We start from the raw sequence: 16,356 nt of genomic DNA on the forward strand, positions 1-16,356 counted from the left end.
ATAAGAATGCGTTCAACCTCTATTTTTGCTCTATTCAGCCAATGATTATTAGGACACATGCATTACTGTATGTCAGGGACATGTAAGAGTATATAATTTAAGATGGATTAATTTAGGTTGTAAAAGCTGATTACATGGCAAATCCAAGTCGAGTAAGGTTGATTGTTACATTGTTCTCTTAAAGATAGGCTAAATAAATAGGATAAGTACACAGTAGGCTAGAAGTCTTAAGTCAAGTCACTTCAAGGCGTATTATTAACTCTGGCTATGCTGTCTAGCAAAAGTGCCAGGCTCTTAGAATCTAAGAGATATTTTTATCAGGTTGCATCACCACAGTTCCTCCATTTTTGTTTTATTAAAGAAGTAACACATCGGTGGAGGGTGTCACTAATGAAGAGCTGGTCCAGGTATGGTGTACTGTAGAGGCAGCCTAAATCAGCATCACTTTGTTCTGGGTGGTCCTTTTAAAAAGTAGAAAAGGCATGCTAGGACTTCAAAAACGAGGCAGACAAACAGAGTGGTTCTTCCTGTAAAAGACGACATCTTAAGATTTAATCCTAAAAAACAATTAGAGGGGTTGAGCGAGTTAGTATAAAACATCATTTCAAGATGTTTATTTTGAAGATAGGAATTTACAGTTGCTTTAGTTTGGATGGTCTGAGTTAATCATACTTGTAGCTCTAACTGTGGCAGCTCGGACAGCTGCAATAATCATTCCAATGAATCTTGTTCAAGGGAATAATTAAGTTGTTCTGAAGCAGATCCTCCATGTCATGGGCAAGCCAGATGAACTGGAATCCAGGCATGCATGGGCTTGCTTTAGAGCTAAAGCCAGGAGATAAAGTAGCATTGTAATGAGAGTGACTTTGGGAAAGGGTGAGAATTAGAAATGACATGCTACTTATATGTGGGTGAAAGTCAGGCAAGTGTCCTTCTTTTGTTACCAGGTTGTTGTCTCCTGATTCCAGTTCGTGGTGTGACTTTCACAGTCCTTTTGTAACCCAGAGAAGGCCTGTAGGAGAAAGCACAAGATGTGAACCCTCAGCCTCAAGTTATAAAGGGAATAGTACCCAAACAGGAGTTAGGTCCTAGAGAATTCATATAAAATCATGGGTTTGGATAAAACTCCTTGCTTTTTGTGACATTAATTTTTATAGGTGTCAGGGGAAAGACTGAGAAAAACAATTTTGAAAATTGAAAGTGTAAGTTCCTTTGACAAGTTGCTACTGTGCAGTCAGTTCCCTCCATTTTTTGTTTATGTATTTGTCTTTTGAGTAAGAAATACGCTTGTTCCATTATGGCTTGTCCTTGGGGTTATAGGGCATTCCTTATAACCATGAGAGACATGACCATTTCAAAGTTGACAATAAGATAAAATTTTAGATCATCAGAAGGACCATTGTCCATTTTGAACTCTTTTGAGATCCTTATAACAGAGAAACAGTCAGCAAATTTCTGCAGTTGATTAGTGTCTGAGCTGTAGCCAAAAAGAAATCTGTCTATGAAAATTTTACATTGTTTTTGTAAAGCTTTTGCAGCCAGTACTTACAACTTATGAAAATTCCATTGATCTAAGTAGAGGTTTAATATCAGTGAATAAACATAGAAGTTTTAATCTCATATGTACCATCTATAAGTTGTCTTTCACATACTTTAAATCATCTACTCAGACACTTGCAACTTGCTTAAACCATTCCTTTCCATATTGAAGCATCTAACCATTTTAGCCTTTTTTAAAACTAAAACTCCTTTGTCTTTACACCCATTTATCCTTTTAGTTTTTATGTACTGCCTTTCCTTTTTAATACTAAGAGATATGGGTGCTTGATTACTGAGAGTAGTCGTTGGAAAGGCCAATCTTTTCATTATTAGGCTGTGTAAAGTAGTAAAAGCAATCTTTAAGTCAGTAACAACAGCGTGGTAGTGTTGAGTATGCTTTCCCATTGAAACCTGTTTGTGAGTTTACTTCTCTCAGTAGGAAGCCCACTGGCTCTAGGAAAAGGCAAAGCCTGCTTTTCACATTTGAAACACTTAAAGAGGCCTAGTCAGAATTTGTATTTTCACAAGTCAATGAAAGAAATAAGCTGCCCGCAATCTCTTTATTATTTCCAGCAAAGTCCATAAAGTTCTCTGTGGGTTTTTTGTCTGGTAGCGGCACAAGACCCTGAGTGTGTCTTAAGGTCAGGGATTTGATTTGTTTATTTACTTACTTACTTCAGGCCCTTGCTGCAGAGTCTGTGAGCCTGTTGGGAGTCCCTACTGATTTCTTTATTAAGCAATTGAGGACCGGAGACTGTGCCTCAGTTTAGAAAGTTTTCTTATTTTAGAGACTTGGGTAATTAGACTTTCTTTTCAAGCTCTCAAATATGTATCATCGGCCAGAAACATGGCCATCCTTTGTCGGCAAAAACAGGACAAAGCCAGAGTGTTTTCAAGGTGAAAGCAGACGTTTTAGCTATGGATGAACTGGCCAGGCAGCCTCAGGGGAAGAACCGGCAGAGACTTGCTTGCTGCTCTAGCAGCAGGTGGCGGGGCTGCTAAATTGTCTGATTAGGATCGGGCCTGGGACAACGGCCCCAAAGGAATTGTACATGCATGATGTGCTCGGTGAAACTTTACCGGCTTGTTTTAATGATGTCTTAGAGCTGATTTTTTTTAAAGTAAATTTGTTAACTGTTGTGCATGGGTATGAGATAGAGAAATCAAGAAATTCTCCATAGTGAGAGCAGAAAGGCAAATTGGTGTGCTTAAGAGAAAGCCACCTTTTGTGGTGGAAGTTGAAATAGAATTAAACAGGACTTGACAAAGAACAAGAAGAAGGAAATAAAAGATGTAGTGCTGGAGCAGCACTTTCAGGTCACGGACCACTGACACCTAAGAGCTTCTTCTGACCTGAGAAGTCCAGATTTCCCTTTACTTTGGGACCCCTATTCCCCACAGCAAACACATGAAGTGGGAGCTTTTGGGAGACTCACAGACTGCTGTTACTTTTGGCAACTGAGACATCCAAAATTCAAACCCCAACATATTGTGCATCGCCAACAAGGGATCTTCCCCATACACTCGTAAATTCAGGCTATCCTGCTTTCACACTGGGTGCTCCAAAATGGTACACTAACTCATTAAGGGTATCTCACACAGAACACCAAAATGTGTGGATTAAACACATTAAAGATTCCTTATACAGAGCACCAAAATGCGGAGAGTTTGAAAGTATTAATAATAAACTGAGTCACGAATAATGCATCAGTATTACATTAGGAACATAAAAGCATATCCCGTTGGTATCATTTACACAAAAGCTGTTATCATGTAACCAAGAACAAGCACAGGTTTGATTTCTCTACTTCACTCTCGCTTTGTCTTGTGTCTTCTGCTCACGTGTTGTATTAGTCTGAATTTCTCATTTTCCTTTCATCTCTCATTCCTTTGTACTGTTTTGTTCTCTCTCTTTGATGTCCTGTTTTTCTTATTTGTCTCTTTTTCTTGTTTACATCTCATCTTGCACTTTGTTTTTCCTTATCTTTTTACCTTTATTTACATTTTATTTTATTCCTTATATTACCAATTTCCTTCCAATCTTGCCTCTTTTCTTCATAATTTTGCTCTAAGTTATCTTATTATTTTATTGAAAATAGATTGTTTTCTCATATAATATATTCTGATTACAGTGTTCCCTCCCTCTATTCCTCCCAGTTCAGCTATGTTGCAGTTCCCAGGACATTCTGTGGTAGGGTACCTGGGCTCTAGTGCAGCCATATTGTCCTGGCTGTTATTGATTATGTTTTTACGCTGGCTTCTAGGCATCTGGGTCTGGGATGATTCTAATTCTAGGTGCTGATATCTGGTCCTGTGTTTGTTGGGTGGGTGTTTTGTTTCTTGGTTTCTGTTGCCCTCTGTGGTTCTTAGGAGGATGTGGTGGCTGTGTATTGCCTGGTAGAAAATTCTTTTGGGATCCTGCTAGGTGTGGCTCCTGGGGGTTCTGGGGAAAATATTTCTAGTTATTGGGAGCTGACACTTAGGAATGGGTTAGAAGGATGGGGATCTGAAGGGGGTTTACAAGAGGAAGGAAAGCAAGGTTTTCCACAAGGATCTACTTAAATCTTCTGGGAATGACAGAGAGTGAGGCTACAACAGGTGCTCTGCTACAGAGCTGGACATGAGACCAGCATATTGGATTTGGAGGAGAGCAGGGAGCAGTACAGATCTCCAGTTACCCCACCTGCTTCCTGGCTGGAATTTTGCTCTAGTTTTTCTTTGCATTCTTCCTATCCATTTTCTTTGCTTCTTTCTATTTCCTGAGGTTTTCTTTTCTTCACTTCTTTTTTCTTTAGTGAGTTTTGAAATACTGTATCTATTCTGTCTGTCTCTCTGTCTTTCTCTGTCTCTGTATCTCTCTTTCTTTCTTTCTTTCTTTCTTTCTTTCTTTCTTTCTTTCTTTCCTTTCTCTCTCTCTCTCTCTCTCTCTCTCTCTCTCTCTCTCTCTCTCTCTCTCTCTCTCTCTCTCTCTCTCTGTACACTCATGTATGCCTGTGGAGGTTAGAAGACAATTTGTGGGAGTTGATTCTTCCCTTGAACCATGTGTATCTTGGCAATCCAGCTCAGATCATGGACTTGGCAAGTGAGCTCTATCACCAGCCTATCTTTACTTACTGTTTATCTTTATTTTTGTTCCATTTGCATTCTTCCTACTTTCCTTCCATTTGTCTTCTTCCATTCTATAGATTCTCTCCCCTTTGTCTTTTTCCTCTTTTTAACACCCCCATTCCTTATTTTGTATTTTCTATTAAGCTTTTTCAGTTAATATCTGTTTTCTTCCACTTCCTGCCTTATGTGCTGGGGATGTGAAGATGAATCAGGTAGTTTAAAGATAGTTGGGAAAGGGGTTAAGTATGTAGACATTACCAAGTTCATGACGACATAATCAGCCAAGAATTTTGGCACGGAGGGAACTGTGACAAAGTTTTTCTGACTTACATAGTGAAGGTTTCCTAGGAAAGCAGACATTCTGACTGAAGTTTTATACCTGTAGTCTCTGACTTGCCTGTTAAGGACGAGTAGCTATTGATGTACAATGAAATGAGACAGAGGTGAAAAGATCACTGTAGACATCAAGAAGCAAAACCTTGATTAGAGAATGTTGGCTCCAATGATTTGTTTCCTTACTTGACATGGTATGATAAAAGGTGTTTATAAATGTGGTGATATTTTAGTTGCAACAATAAGTTAAGATTGTGATACTCAATACTAAGAACCTGGAACAGAAGAGTGTTGGAAAAGAAGTGGCTTGAAAGGTAGGACTGATAAGAGTTGTGCAACATCTTATAACGCTTCCAGAATGCCTTCTACTTGTTTTCATAGTATCAAGTGGTTATCAGACTTTTTTTTTAAATGCTAGTTTCTGACCCATAGTGTAACAATTGTTTTTCAATTTTTTAATTGAATTAATTAATTTATGGGGATCTGCATGCCACAGAACTTGCATGGAGGTAAGATGACAACTTGTGGAGTTGGTTTTCTCCTTCTGTCATGTGAGGTCCGAAAGCAAACTCAGGTTGTCAGCCTTGACAGCAAGTGCCAAGACCTCCTAAGCCACCTTATTGGCCTGGCTTTTGGGCAGTGTGCATAAATCATTCCATTTGCTGATACATTTAGTCATTAAACCCCTATTAATTGAATACTTTTTACTGTTAATATTGTGATAGTGGAGTAATTAAGATGCATAACAATCTTTTTGTGTATGTGAACTTTTGTGTTTTGAGACATGATCTTGCTATACAGCTGTATTGAAATTTGCTATGTTTCCCAGACTGGTTTTGAACTTATGATTGATTATATACATAAATAAATTGAGATACTAATACAGGTTAGAAAACAAAAGGCAGTGATATGATAAAATCATGATGATGTTATTTTAATTAAAGAAATGTGTCCAAGAGAAATACTCTCTGAAAAAATATGACACATAAGCTGAACCCTAAATGGTATGAAAAGGAACAATGTAAGGATTTATGAGCAGAGAGTGCTAAGTGATTGTAAATACTCTAAAATGAGAACAATCATAGCTTGTTCAAGCATCAGTAAAAGTCAGTATGGCTAAGCATGGTGATGCATGCATGTATTCCCAGAACTGTGGAGATGGAGACAGAAAGATGACAAATTTGAGCCCAGCTTCTGTTACATAGTAAGTTCAAGGCCAGCCTTGGCTATATAAGGTGACTCTATCTAAAAAGATAGAGATAGAGAGAGAAAGCAAGCATTGAAGTGTGGTAAGCTAAGGGATGTTTTACATGATATAAAGTTATAGAGTCTCTCTTCTGTGTCATGTAATCTATACATGAGTCTTCTGAGGTTTCTGTGTGTCACTCTATGTTTTCCATTTCCAGTTATTATTTCTGTTTGGGTTTCCTTTAATTATTCCATTTTGTTAAGTTCCACTACCATTTCTTGTATTGCTTTCATTATTTCCTTCAACTCTTCCCCCCCGATAGGCTTCATTAAATGATTCACTCATATCCTCTTTAATGTCCTTGAACATATTCATAATTGCTATTTTGAAATCCTTGACTTGTGCTTCAGCTATATTCTATTCTGTGGTGCCTTCTGCAGTAAGGTAGCTGCATTCTTCTGGAGGCATATTTTCCTGGCTGTTCCCCTTGCAATTTTTTTTTCTGAGACACAGTTTTCCTGTGTAGCCCTGGCTGTCCTGGAACTCAATCTGTAGACCAGGCTGGCCTTGAACTCAGAGATCCGCCTACCTCTGCCTCCCAAGTGCTGGGATTAAAGGCATCTGCCTCCTGAGTGCTGGGATAGAGGCATGCCCCATCAGCGCCCAGCCTCATGTTGCAATTTTGCACTGGGATTGAGACATCTAGAATTATGATGTTTGAGATGATTCTTGGAGTGAATATCTGGTCTTCTCTCTGATAGGTGGGTGTTTTAGTCTGTGGTTGCTGTTGCCCTGTCTGTGTCCTAGACAAGTGGGCTGTGGGATCACTGGAAAAGAGGGCTTCTGTGGGTCAGTGGGTGATACAAATGAATAGAGATAGACTAGAAGGGAAGACTGAGAGGGCTGGTGTGAAAGGGCTAAGCTGAGTTTGCACCAAGAGGTCAAGCTCTGTAAGAATGGAGTGACAGAGTGATTTTTAAGGAAGAGGTGATAGGATTTACTGATGGAATAGATACAGAGAACGATGGAAATAGAAGTCTTCAGAAGTAGATATGGAAAGAAATGAGAAGACCTTTTCTTTCAAGTTGTCTATCAAATAATGTAAGGCACTAATTTTAAATACAGAACATTTAAGTCTTTTACCATGCCATTTAAGTACAGAACACACAATAATGGAAAGGCCAAGAGTATAGTGTCAATTAGGGCCCAAACCATCAGGGAGGGGTTTCTAAAGGAGATAAACTGAATTGAGTCTTGGAAAAGGAGTGGGCTCGCATAGAGTGTGAGACTCGGAAGAACAGAAATTTTAGAAAGGAATAACAGCATGAGTGAAAAAATGCAAGATAGGAATGAGATATGCAAGAAAGCAGTCAGAAACAGATTTAGTTGACAAAACAACTGAGTGTACAAAATTGGGCTGGATCAATAGTTTAGGGACAGTTCATAAGCGGCTTTGCAATTGATGAAATATTTGTAGTGGTAGGCCAGGCAGTAGGCAGCAAGGTAAGGGGACAATGAAAATAATAAATCTAAGATAGTTAGCTCCATTTGATTAGCATAATCTGAGCTAAAATCTGTGATACAGAAACCTGTGACTAGAGACAAGTCCATGTAGCTCTACATCACAGATATCCAAGATATATATCTGAACATTTCATGGTATGAAACCTAAGATGGCACCTTCAAAAGACCTATCATGTAAGCTGGGCATGGTGGCGCACACCTTTGATCCCAGCACTTGGGAGGCAGAGGCAGGTGGATCTCTGTGAGTTCGAGGCCAGCCTGGTTTACAAAGTGAGTTCCAGGAAGCCTGTCTCAAAAAAAAAAAAAAAAAAGGAAGAAAAAGAAAAAGATCTATCATGTAAGCATTTATATGGTCAGACAGTTTCTTTCAAATGTCTATTTGAATCCATATGGTTTGTTTGTTTGTTGTTGTTAGTAGGTTTTTAGGTTTGGGGAGTATTTCACAGGAAAAAAAAGAGGTCAATATTTCTATCAAATAATTACTGAGCTGTATTTCTTACTGTTTAATTATAATTTCACATACTGAACACTTATTAGACATAGTGATATATTGTATTTCTTCCTGGATTAATTACTATTGGCCATGTATTTGTATATGATATGTGCAGGTGAGTGTGGTTGTGTGTATGGTATGATACACATAGGAAAATCAGAGTACAACTTTTAGAAGTGGGTTTTCTACTTCCACTGTGGGTTCAAGGATTAAGCTCAGATTACCAGACTCCTGGGGCAAATATCTTGTCTTACCAGCCATATAATGTTTATTTGTAAAACAGCCAAATGAAGTAAGAAAAATGATTCTCAATTTACTGAAGGGATAACTGAAACATACAGAGAATTGGAAACCCATACAAGCTTAGATAGCTAATAAGTAACAAATAGGGTCACCCACTATCTAAGAACAGAGGAGTTCCTTATTCTTTTGGAAAACTTTAATTTTTAACCCAGTGGCTTTGGAACTGGATCTCTTCTGTGCTCATTAGTCTCAACAAACTTGTAATTCACTTTAATGTATAGAAGAGCTTTTCCTTAGACTGTCTTTCCTCTGAAGTCTAACTAGGAGAAGGGAAGAAATCCCCACATGCTTCTAATGGGTGTTCTCACTCTGATTTTGCTCTCTGATTATCTTTTAGGGACATTCGAAATCTATTGCCAAGCAGGCAGCCACAGAGAAGCAGGGATGAGGGCAATTTACAATGTCTCCCAGTGTTCTGGTCGTCAAGACAGCCCACGTCAACACTACCAAGCTTCTAGAGTCTATTACATCATGGCAGAGGAGTTGGAATGGGATTATTGCCCTGATAGAAGCTGGGAACTGGAATGGCATAACACATCTGAGAAGGACAGGTAAGGCTGCAGTAAAGGAGAGACCACAGCTTCAGCAAGTCATTTCACAGGTGAAGAGGCTGAAACTAAAAGTAGGAAGGCATGGTTATAGCCACCTAATATGATGCCAAAAGAAATGAGACTAGAGTGGAAGGATGCTGAAGTCCAACCCTTGTTTCTTCTATATTCATTAGCTACTGAGTGGAAGAAAAAGACCTTCTACATTCTTGCCCTCTTAGCCTTGCTTCCCTTCTAATTAGCTGAATCTTACCTACAGTGGGATTTAAAGTTCATAGGGGTTTACTCAAGCAATGAAATGCCTCAAGATCCTTTACTGAGGTACAGACCAAGCTTGGAAACAGAAAAAGTCCAAAAGAGAGTAGTTCAAATGGGCTACAATTTTATCTGTTATTTACATATGAACAGTCCAGGTCTGGCAGGTGAACTATGCTGCCCGAATCTCCTACTTTCATCTCTGGGACCAAGATGCTTATTTTAGTTGTGACTATCCCTAGCTTTCAAGTTAGGGTAAGCAACATTGCCTGTAAGGATAGACCTGTAAGTTGTATATATCATTTTTTTCTCCTGTTCTGTTTCCTAAGCTTATTCATATGGCTACAATGTAACGTCTGTGTGAACAGCCATGTGTCCCAATAAAACCTAGGTGGTTCCATTACTAAAAAGAGGGAGGAGAGAATACAAATTGAGCTACAAAGTATTTGTAGTTTTCTGTAGTTTGTGGTGCTTTCACTGTTCTTTGTCAGTTCTTGACCTTTATAAGTTTAGGTTGAAGTTTGTAAGTTTAGGGTGAAGTTTTCGTGTGGACTTTCTGTGGGAGTTAGGAAATGGGGCTTTTTTTCTGTCAGCCTTGATTTCATCTATCTTGCATAGCTGAAAAAACATTACTAGAGAAGAAGACAGGGTAGGAACAGTGGACTTAACTCTCAGTCCTGTCACCCCTTCTGGGTGACAGTGTCTCTGTACACAATCCTGTCAATTCTGGGCTAGTGATTGTACCTCTGAGACTCACCTATTTGGAATGTTCACTGTTAAAATGAGTGATAAACACTGTCAACTGTTAAGTGTCCTATAATGAGAAAGCTGCAAGATCCTGTATCTTCCCACTTTTGATCTCCAACAGCAACTATGGATGCTCAGCTGACACTTGGTGCCTTCTACTTTTGTTAAAATAATTCCAAATCTAAGACTCTATTAAGGCTGGAACCACAGGCTTTTGATTCTCAGCTCAGTTAATCATACTGCAAATATCTATCTGGATGATGGAAAATAACAAACGTTGCTTCAGAAACCTACTCTTTTCAATCATGATAATACAATTTGACATTATAATGGATAATCTACATTTTTTCATATTTGACATGAGAATAGTTCTAAATTAATTTCCCCATAACTGAGAATAAAGGTTGAAGGTCAGGTGCTAATAACAGTTTTTGAATTCTTCTAGTTATGGTCATGTTTTCCTGAGCAACAAGGATGGGCTCCTGGGTTCCAAATATAAGAAAGCTGTGTTCAGGGAATACACTGATGGTACTTTCACCACTCCTCAGCCAAGGTCTGGACCAGAGGAGCACTTGGGAATCCTGGGTAAGAGAATTCTACTTACATCCTGGCATCTAGAAGGATGGGTTGCTTCTAGGACAGCTACATCGTATCAGGGAGGCTTTCCCATCCCTCATTCTCAGCTTTTCTGTGTGGAATATTAAAAGTATGGCCCTATTTTATAATGTGGCTGTGAAAATAAGCACTGAAGGGAATGATATAAACATGAAATCTGCTGTAACATGAACCAAAATGTTCCGATTTTCTATACCTTTGAGACATGGGTCCTCTAAAGGTAGTAGATTTTAAAAGATTCCAGAGGCAGGAGAGTTTAGGAACTCCAGCAAGTAAAAACAAAAATGATACACAGAGCCACAATTCTCCCATACCTCAGTTTTATCAAGGCTATATGCTGGTTTTGTACGAAGGGTTTCTTTATTCTCATCCTAGACCAGACAGGACCCACTGGCCTCTGAAGAGAGTACAGCAATTCTCTGTGCTGTGTATGGCAAGATTTTAGTCCTTACTATCAAGGTTTCTGCAAAACACAGAATCTCTGGAGCTTTTGGTTATTTTGTAGAGAAAAACAGGATGAGGAAAGTGGGGATAATAGGAAGAATATTTCTGTTTTGGGGGTACCCTCATGCTGCAATGCCAATATTAGGACTTCTGAATCTGAAAATGATGCTAGTCTTGGGAAGGTTAATTCTCAGTTCCATGGATCTTGCAGTTATGCCTTGTTCTTTAATGTCTCCCACGTACTCCCCTACTAATGAAACTTGTACTTCTTTTGTATGTATCAGGTCCACTTATCAGAGGAGAGGTTGGTGATATCTTAACTGTGGTATTCAAGAACAATGCCAGTCGACCATATTCTGTACATGCCCACGGAGTTCTAGAATCTAGTACTGGCTGGCCACAGGCTGCTGAGCCTGGTGAGTTGGAACACTTAAGTGACGGGACAAAGGCTTTTCAGTCCTTCTACTTTAGTTTTCTGGTTTGTTGCTTTAAACACCTTACATTCTTAGTCTGGGAGTGTAGCTCAATGAAAGCTAGAGGGAATTAACTGGTCAATGGGAGTTCTAAGGCAGGTTTTTCCTTTGTATTTCAAGAAGTCCCTGTATTTCAGTTAAAAATACCTTGTGTACAACACGGTTTACTTTGTAACTTTCCAAGTTCCTTACAGTGTAAGTTAGGTTGTTTATGTGTACTAATATGTAACTTTTGATTACTATAAGGACATACCAGAGACAGTCTACTTCATAAATAAGAGGGGTTTATTTGGCTCACAATTCTACAAGTAGAGGGTCTGAGAACCTCATTCAGCAATGACCTTGAATTTTGAGACAGTGCAAACCATCACATGATGAGACAGAAAATGTACGTGTGTATGCCTGTCTAGTCTCCTCATAAAACCAGAAGATTCTTTTTCCAGTGTTCTACCCTAGTAACTTCCCCAGAGTAGCTGGATCAAATCTGTACCATTTTACTACTTTACAATATGAAGTCAGTTTCAACACATGAAGTGTTAGGTGATAGTCAAACCATACCTGAACCATCCCTTTATCTTTCTTCCAGCTTAATGTTGGTTCTATAGCTATAAATGTATATATAACATCTCATCAGTTTTGGTATTTTTTCATTCATTTTAGGGTATTCTCTAGTTGTCTTTATAAGTTTTTCCTTTTAAAATTTATTTTTCATTATTTTTTCAATTTCTTATTGTATGCATACATTACATATGGCACAGTATTTTGTAAAGACAATTTCGTGTAAGTATATAATGTACATTGAGCTCATTTTCCCCCATATTCCCTCCCTTACTCTCCTCGTTCTTATCCTTCCCTTTACTTACACTTTCAGGTCATACACATGATTTTTGTATCTCTATACAAATCTAAGAATGATATATGGATGAAAAATGATAAATATTTGCATTTCTGGCTTTATTTGATTAATATGATTCTCTCCAGTTTTATGCATTTTCCTGCAAATGGTATAACCTTGTTCTTCTTTATGGCAGACAAGGATTCTTTGTTTATGTAAACCACATTTTCCTTGTCCTACCCTCTGTTGGACACACAGGTCACTTCTATAACTTAGCTACTGAGAATAAATCTGTAATAAAATATTTATATGCAAGGATGTTTGTGATGTGTTTACTTGGAATTGTTTCCGTAAATACCCAGGAGAGTTTTTCTTGAAGACCCCCCATGCTGATTTCCATAATAACTAGAATAGTTTACTTTTTAACCAGAAGTGCGTAAGGGTTCTTTCTTTTTCTGTTTTCTTCTCTTTTCTTTTTCTTTCTTTTCTTTTCTTTTTTTTTTTTTTTAAGACAGGGTTTCTCTGTGTAACAGCCCTAGCTATCCTGGAACTGGCTCTGTAGACCAGTCTGGCCTCGAACTCACAGAGATCCTCCTGTCTCTGCATCACAGGTGCTGGGGTTAAAGGTGTGTGCCACCACTGCCTGATTCTTTGGTTCTTTTTATGTTTTCTTAATGACTGCTTTTGAGACTGGGATGAGACAGAATCTCACTGTAGTTTTAATTTGTAGTTCTTTGATGACTAGTGAGTTTGAACAGTTTCTATTTGTTTATTAGCTATTTATACTTCATTTGTTGAGAACTGTTCATTAATTCATTTATTAATTGAATTGTTTGATTTCTTGTGGTCTAGTTCTTTTTTAGTTCTTTTTGTATTCTAGACATTAGTCTTGTCAGATATCCAACTCATAGAGATTTTCTTTCATTCTATACCCTGTCATTTTACTCTTTTAACTGTTTCCTTTCCGTGCAATGCTTGGGAATTTCATGAGGTCTTATTTGCCAATTATTGGTATTATTTACTGAGCAAATGTAATCTAATTTTAGAAAGTCCTTTCATACACCTATGCCTTTAGATGTTTTTCATACTATTCCAATTAACAATTTCAGCAGTTGAGGCTTAGATTTTAGGTTAATTTGAGGTTGGTTTTTGTACTGAGTGAGACATGACAGGGCTATAATTTTGTTCTTCTACATGTGACTGTCCAGTTCTACTAGCAACATTTTTTGAAGAGCCTTTTCTAAAATGCATATTTTTGAAATTATTTTCAGGTATCTGATGGCTCTTGATACATTGGCTTATATCTGGGTTCTCTATTCTGCTGATTTGTGTTTCTGCTTAATGCCAGCTCTATGATATTTTCTAACTCTCCCTGGGCAGTTTAACACGGAACCAAGGATTATTCTTTTTGCTCAGGATTGCTTTGGCTATTCAAGGCATTTATTGTTGGTATTTTGTGTGTGTGCTTCCACATGAATTTTAAGATTATTTATTAGTTTTGTGAGGAACAGCATTGGAATTATATGGGGATTGCATTTTATCTCTAGATTGCCTTGAGTACTGTAACCATTTTCACAATATTTATTTTTCCAGTCCATAACTGTGGGAGGCATTTTCATTTCATAGTAACTTGCTTTAATTCTTCCTTTAGTGTTATAAAGTTTTTAATATAGAGGTTTTTTACTTCTTTGGTTAGATGCATCCCAAGGTATTATTTCTGATTTTTTTTTTTTTTTGAGAGAGTCTCACTATGTAACCGTGGCTGGCCTGGAACTTGCACGTAAACCAAGTTGGCTTCAAACTCTCTACTTCTGCTTCTCTAGTGCTGGGAGGCAGGCATCGTTCTGAGGAACCAGTAGCTGAGAGCTTACAACCTTATCTGCAAGTTGGAGATATATATATATTTCCAGAGAGAGAGAGAGAGAGAGAGAGAGAGAGAGAGAGAGAGAGAGAGAGAGAGAGAGAGAGAGAGAGCTAACTGGGTACAGCAAAGGCTTTTAAAACCTTAAAGCCAGTTCCCGGTGACTTGCCTCCTCCAACAAGGCCACACCTTCTAATCTTCCCAAACAGTTCCACCAACTGGGGACCAAGTATTCAAATATATGAGTCTATGGAGCCCATTCTCATTCGCATTCAAACCACCACATCAAACACCCAATTCCTGAGGTCTTAGAAACTGTTTCCTTTTGAGCTACCCTGTCTTTTTTTCCGGGCAAAATGTATTTTGGGAGGATTGTACTTCTTGCTCACCTCTCCAGCCTGTGGGCCATGGGTTAGACCAGCTCCACTCCAGAGCTGCTGCTGTCCTTGGTGGTCATCCCATAGCACTGTTATCTCCAAAATTTTGGAGTCTCCACTGCAACTGAGGATGAATCTTTACCAGTGGCCTCTCACGTCCTCTCTTCAGGGACTCCCATCCTTGCCACATATTGCCAGCCCTCAGTTGTTCTCCATTACCTTTTCAGGTCTTCAAAAACAGTATCACCTGACTCTTGCACATTACCAATTTTGGCTGCCGGCATGAGATACAGCCTTGGCCACCCTGGACCATAGATAGCTTCTGTGTTTTGATCCTGAGGAAATACTCCCAGATGATTTCTCCTAAATGACGCTAGTCTCATCGTAACCATAGCTTATTTCTCAGCCCCGGGGAATCAGCGTCATTTGTCTCAGGTTTTACTTTAGTAGTGCTAGTCTCTCGTTAACCACATAGGATTTTTCAACTCCAGCTGACCAGAATCAAGGATTCGTAATACAAAACATCACACAAAGAGCCCTGCTAGAGTCTTTGTTTCCTTCTGAAACTGCACAGGCCAGTCTTTCATCATCTGAGTCTCTTTCAGCATTTTTATCTTTCTAGCTCCCGAAAGCCCATTAGGCTTTAAGCACTTAATGGCTTTCCTAGATCGGGTTTGAAAGTCCTTCCACAATCCTCAGTATGATCAGGTCTGTCAGAGCAAATCCTCATGAAAAAACAGTATGATCAGGTCTGTCAGAGCAATACCTCATGAACCTGATACCAATTTCTGTTTTAGGTTTCTATGGCTTTAATAAAGACCACGACCAAATAAACTTGAGGAGTAAAGGGTTTGTTTCAGTTTACAGTTCCACATCACATTGTATCATCAAAGGAAGTCAGGGCAGGAACTCAAGGCAGGAACCTGGATGCAGGAACTGAAGTAGAGACCATGGAGGGGTGCTGCTTACTGTCAGAGCTTGCTCAGCCTATTTTCTTACAGAACCCAGGACCACCTGCCCAAGGGTGGTACAACCCACAGTGAGCTGGGCCCTCCCTCATTAATCATTAAGAAAATGCCATACACACTTGCCTATATCTGATGGAAGCAGTTTCTAAACTGATATTCTTCTTCCCAAATAACTCTAACTGGTATCAAGTTGACAAAAACAACCAACCAACCAGGGCACTCTACCTTCAGGTCATTTTCTTTTTATGTGTGGCTCTACACCTAAAGTTCTCCTTTTTATAAGGATACTGGGTAATATTGGAGGCCTGCCCTACTAACCTCATTTAAAACTGTTTTCCTCTTGTTTCTAATTTGACCATGTTTCTAAATGAGGTCAGAGTCTGAGCTAATAGGGGTTAAGACTTCAATATATAATATTTTGGAAGGGACACATTTGGACCAGCAAGAGATAGAGGGTTAAGTAGTGAAAATGAAATGAAGAAATTGAGATAGTAAATGTTGGCGGAACTGCAAAATACTTAACTGTAGAGGAAGCCAGATTAAGTTGAGAGAAACAGCAACTTGGGGGAAACGACAGAAGCAAGGAGAGAACCGAGCACAGTCTATATGGGAAGAGGGCTGAGCAGAGGAGAAGTTACAGAGCCAGGTGGGAGGATGAGCTAAATGTGGAAATCCACAAGAAGAAATGGCATTGAGAACTCCCGTCAAAGTAGTAATCTTAAGTCAGAAAAAGAGAACGTCCTC

At 38.9% G+C, this 16,356-nt stretch overlaps 1 protein-coding gene across 1 annotated transcript in view; it reads left to right on the forward strand.

Annotated features, from left to right (window-relative positions):
• Positions 1 to 16,356, forward strand: part of Heph (hephaestin) — a 77,617-nt gene that overhangs the window by 43,186 nt on the left and 18,075 nt on the right. The window contains exons 14-16 of the mRNA XM_059251121.1: positions 8,827 to 9,040; positions 10,485 to 10,624; positions 11,383 to 11,514. Of these exons, the coding sequence (XP_059107104.1) occupies positions 8,827 to 9,040; positions 10,485 to 10,624; positions 11,383 to 11,514 (486 nt within the window). The remainder of the gene's footprint in view (positions 1 to 8,826; positions 9,041 to 10,484; positions 10,625 to 11,382; positions 11,515 to 16,356) is intronic.

Source organism: Peromyscus eremicus, chromosome X (assembly GCF_949786415.1).
Source record: "Peromyscus eremicus chromosome X, PerEre_H2_v1, whole genome shotgun sequence".
NCBI lineage: Eukaryota > Metazoa > Chordata > Mammalia > Rodentia > Cricetidae > Peromyscus > Peromyscus eremicus.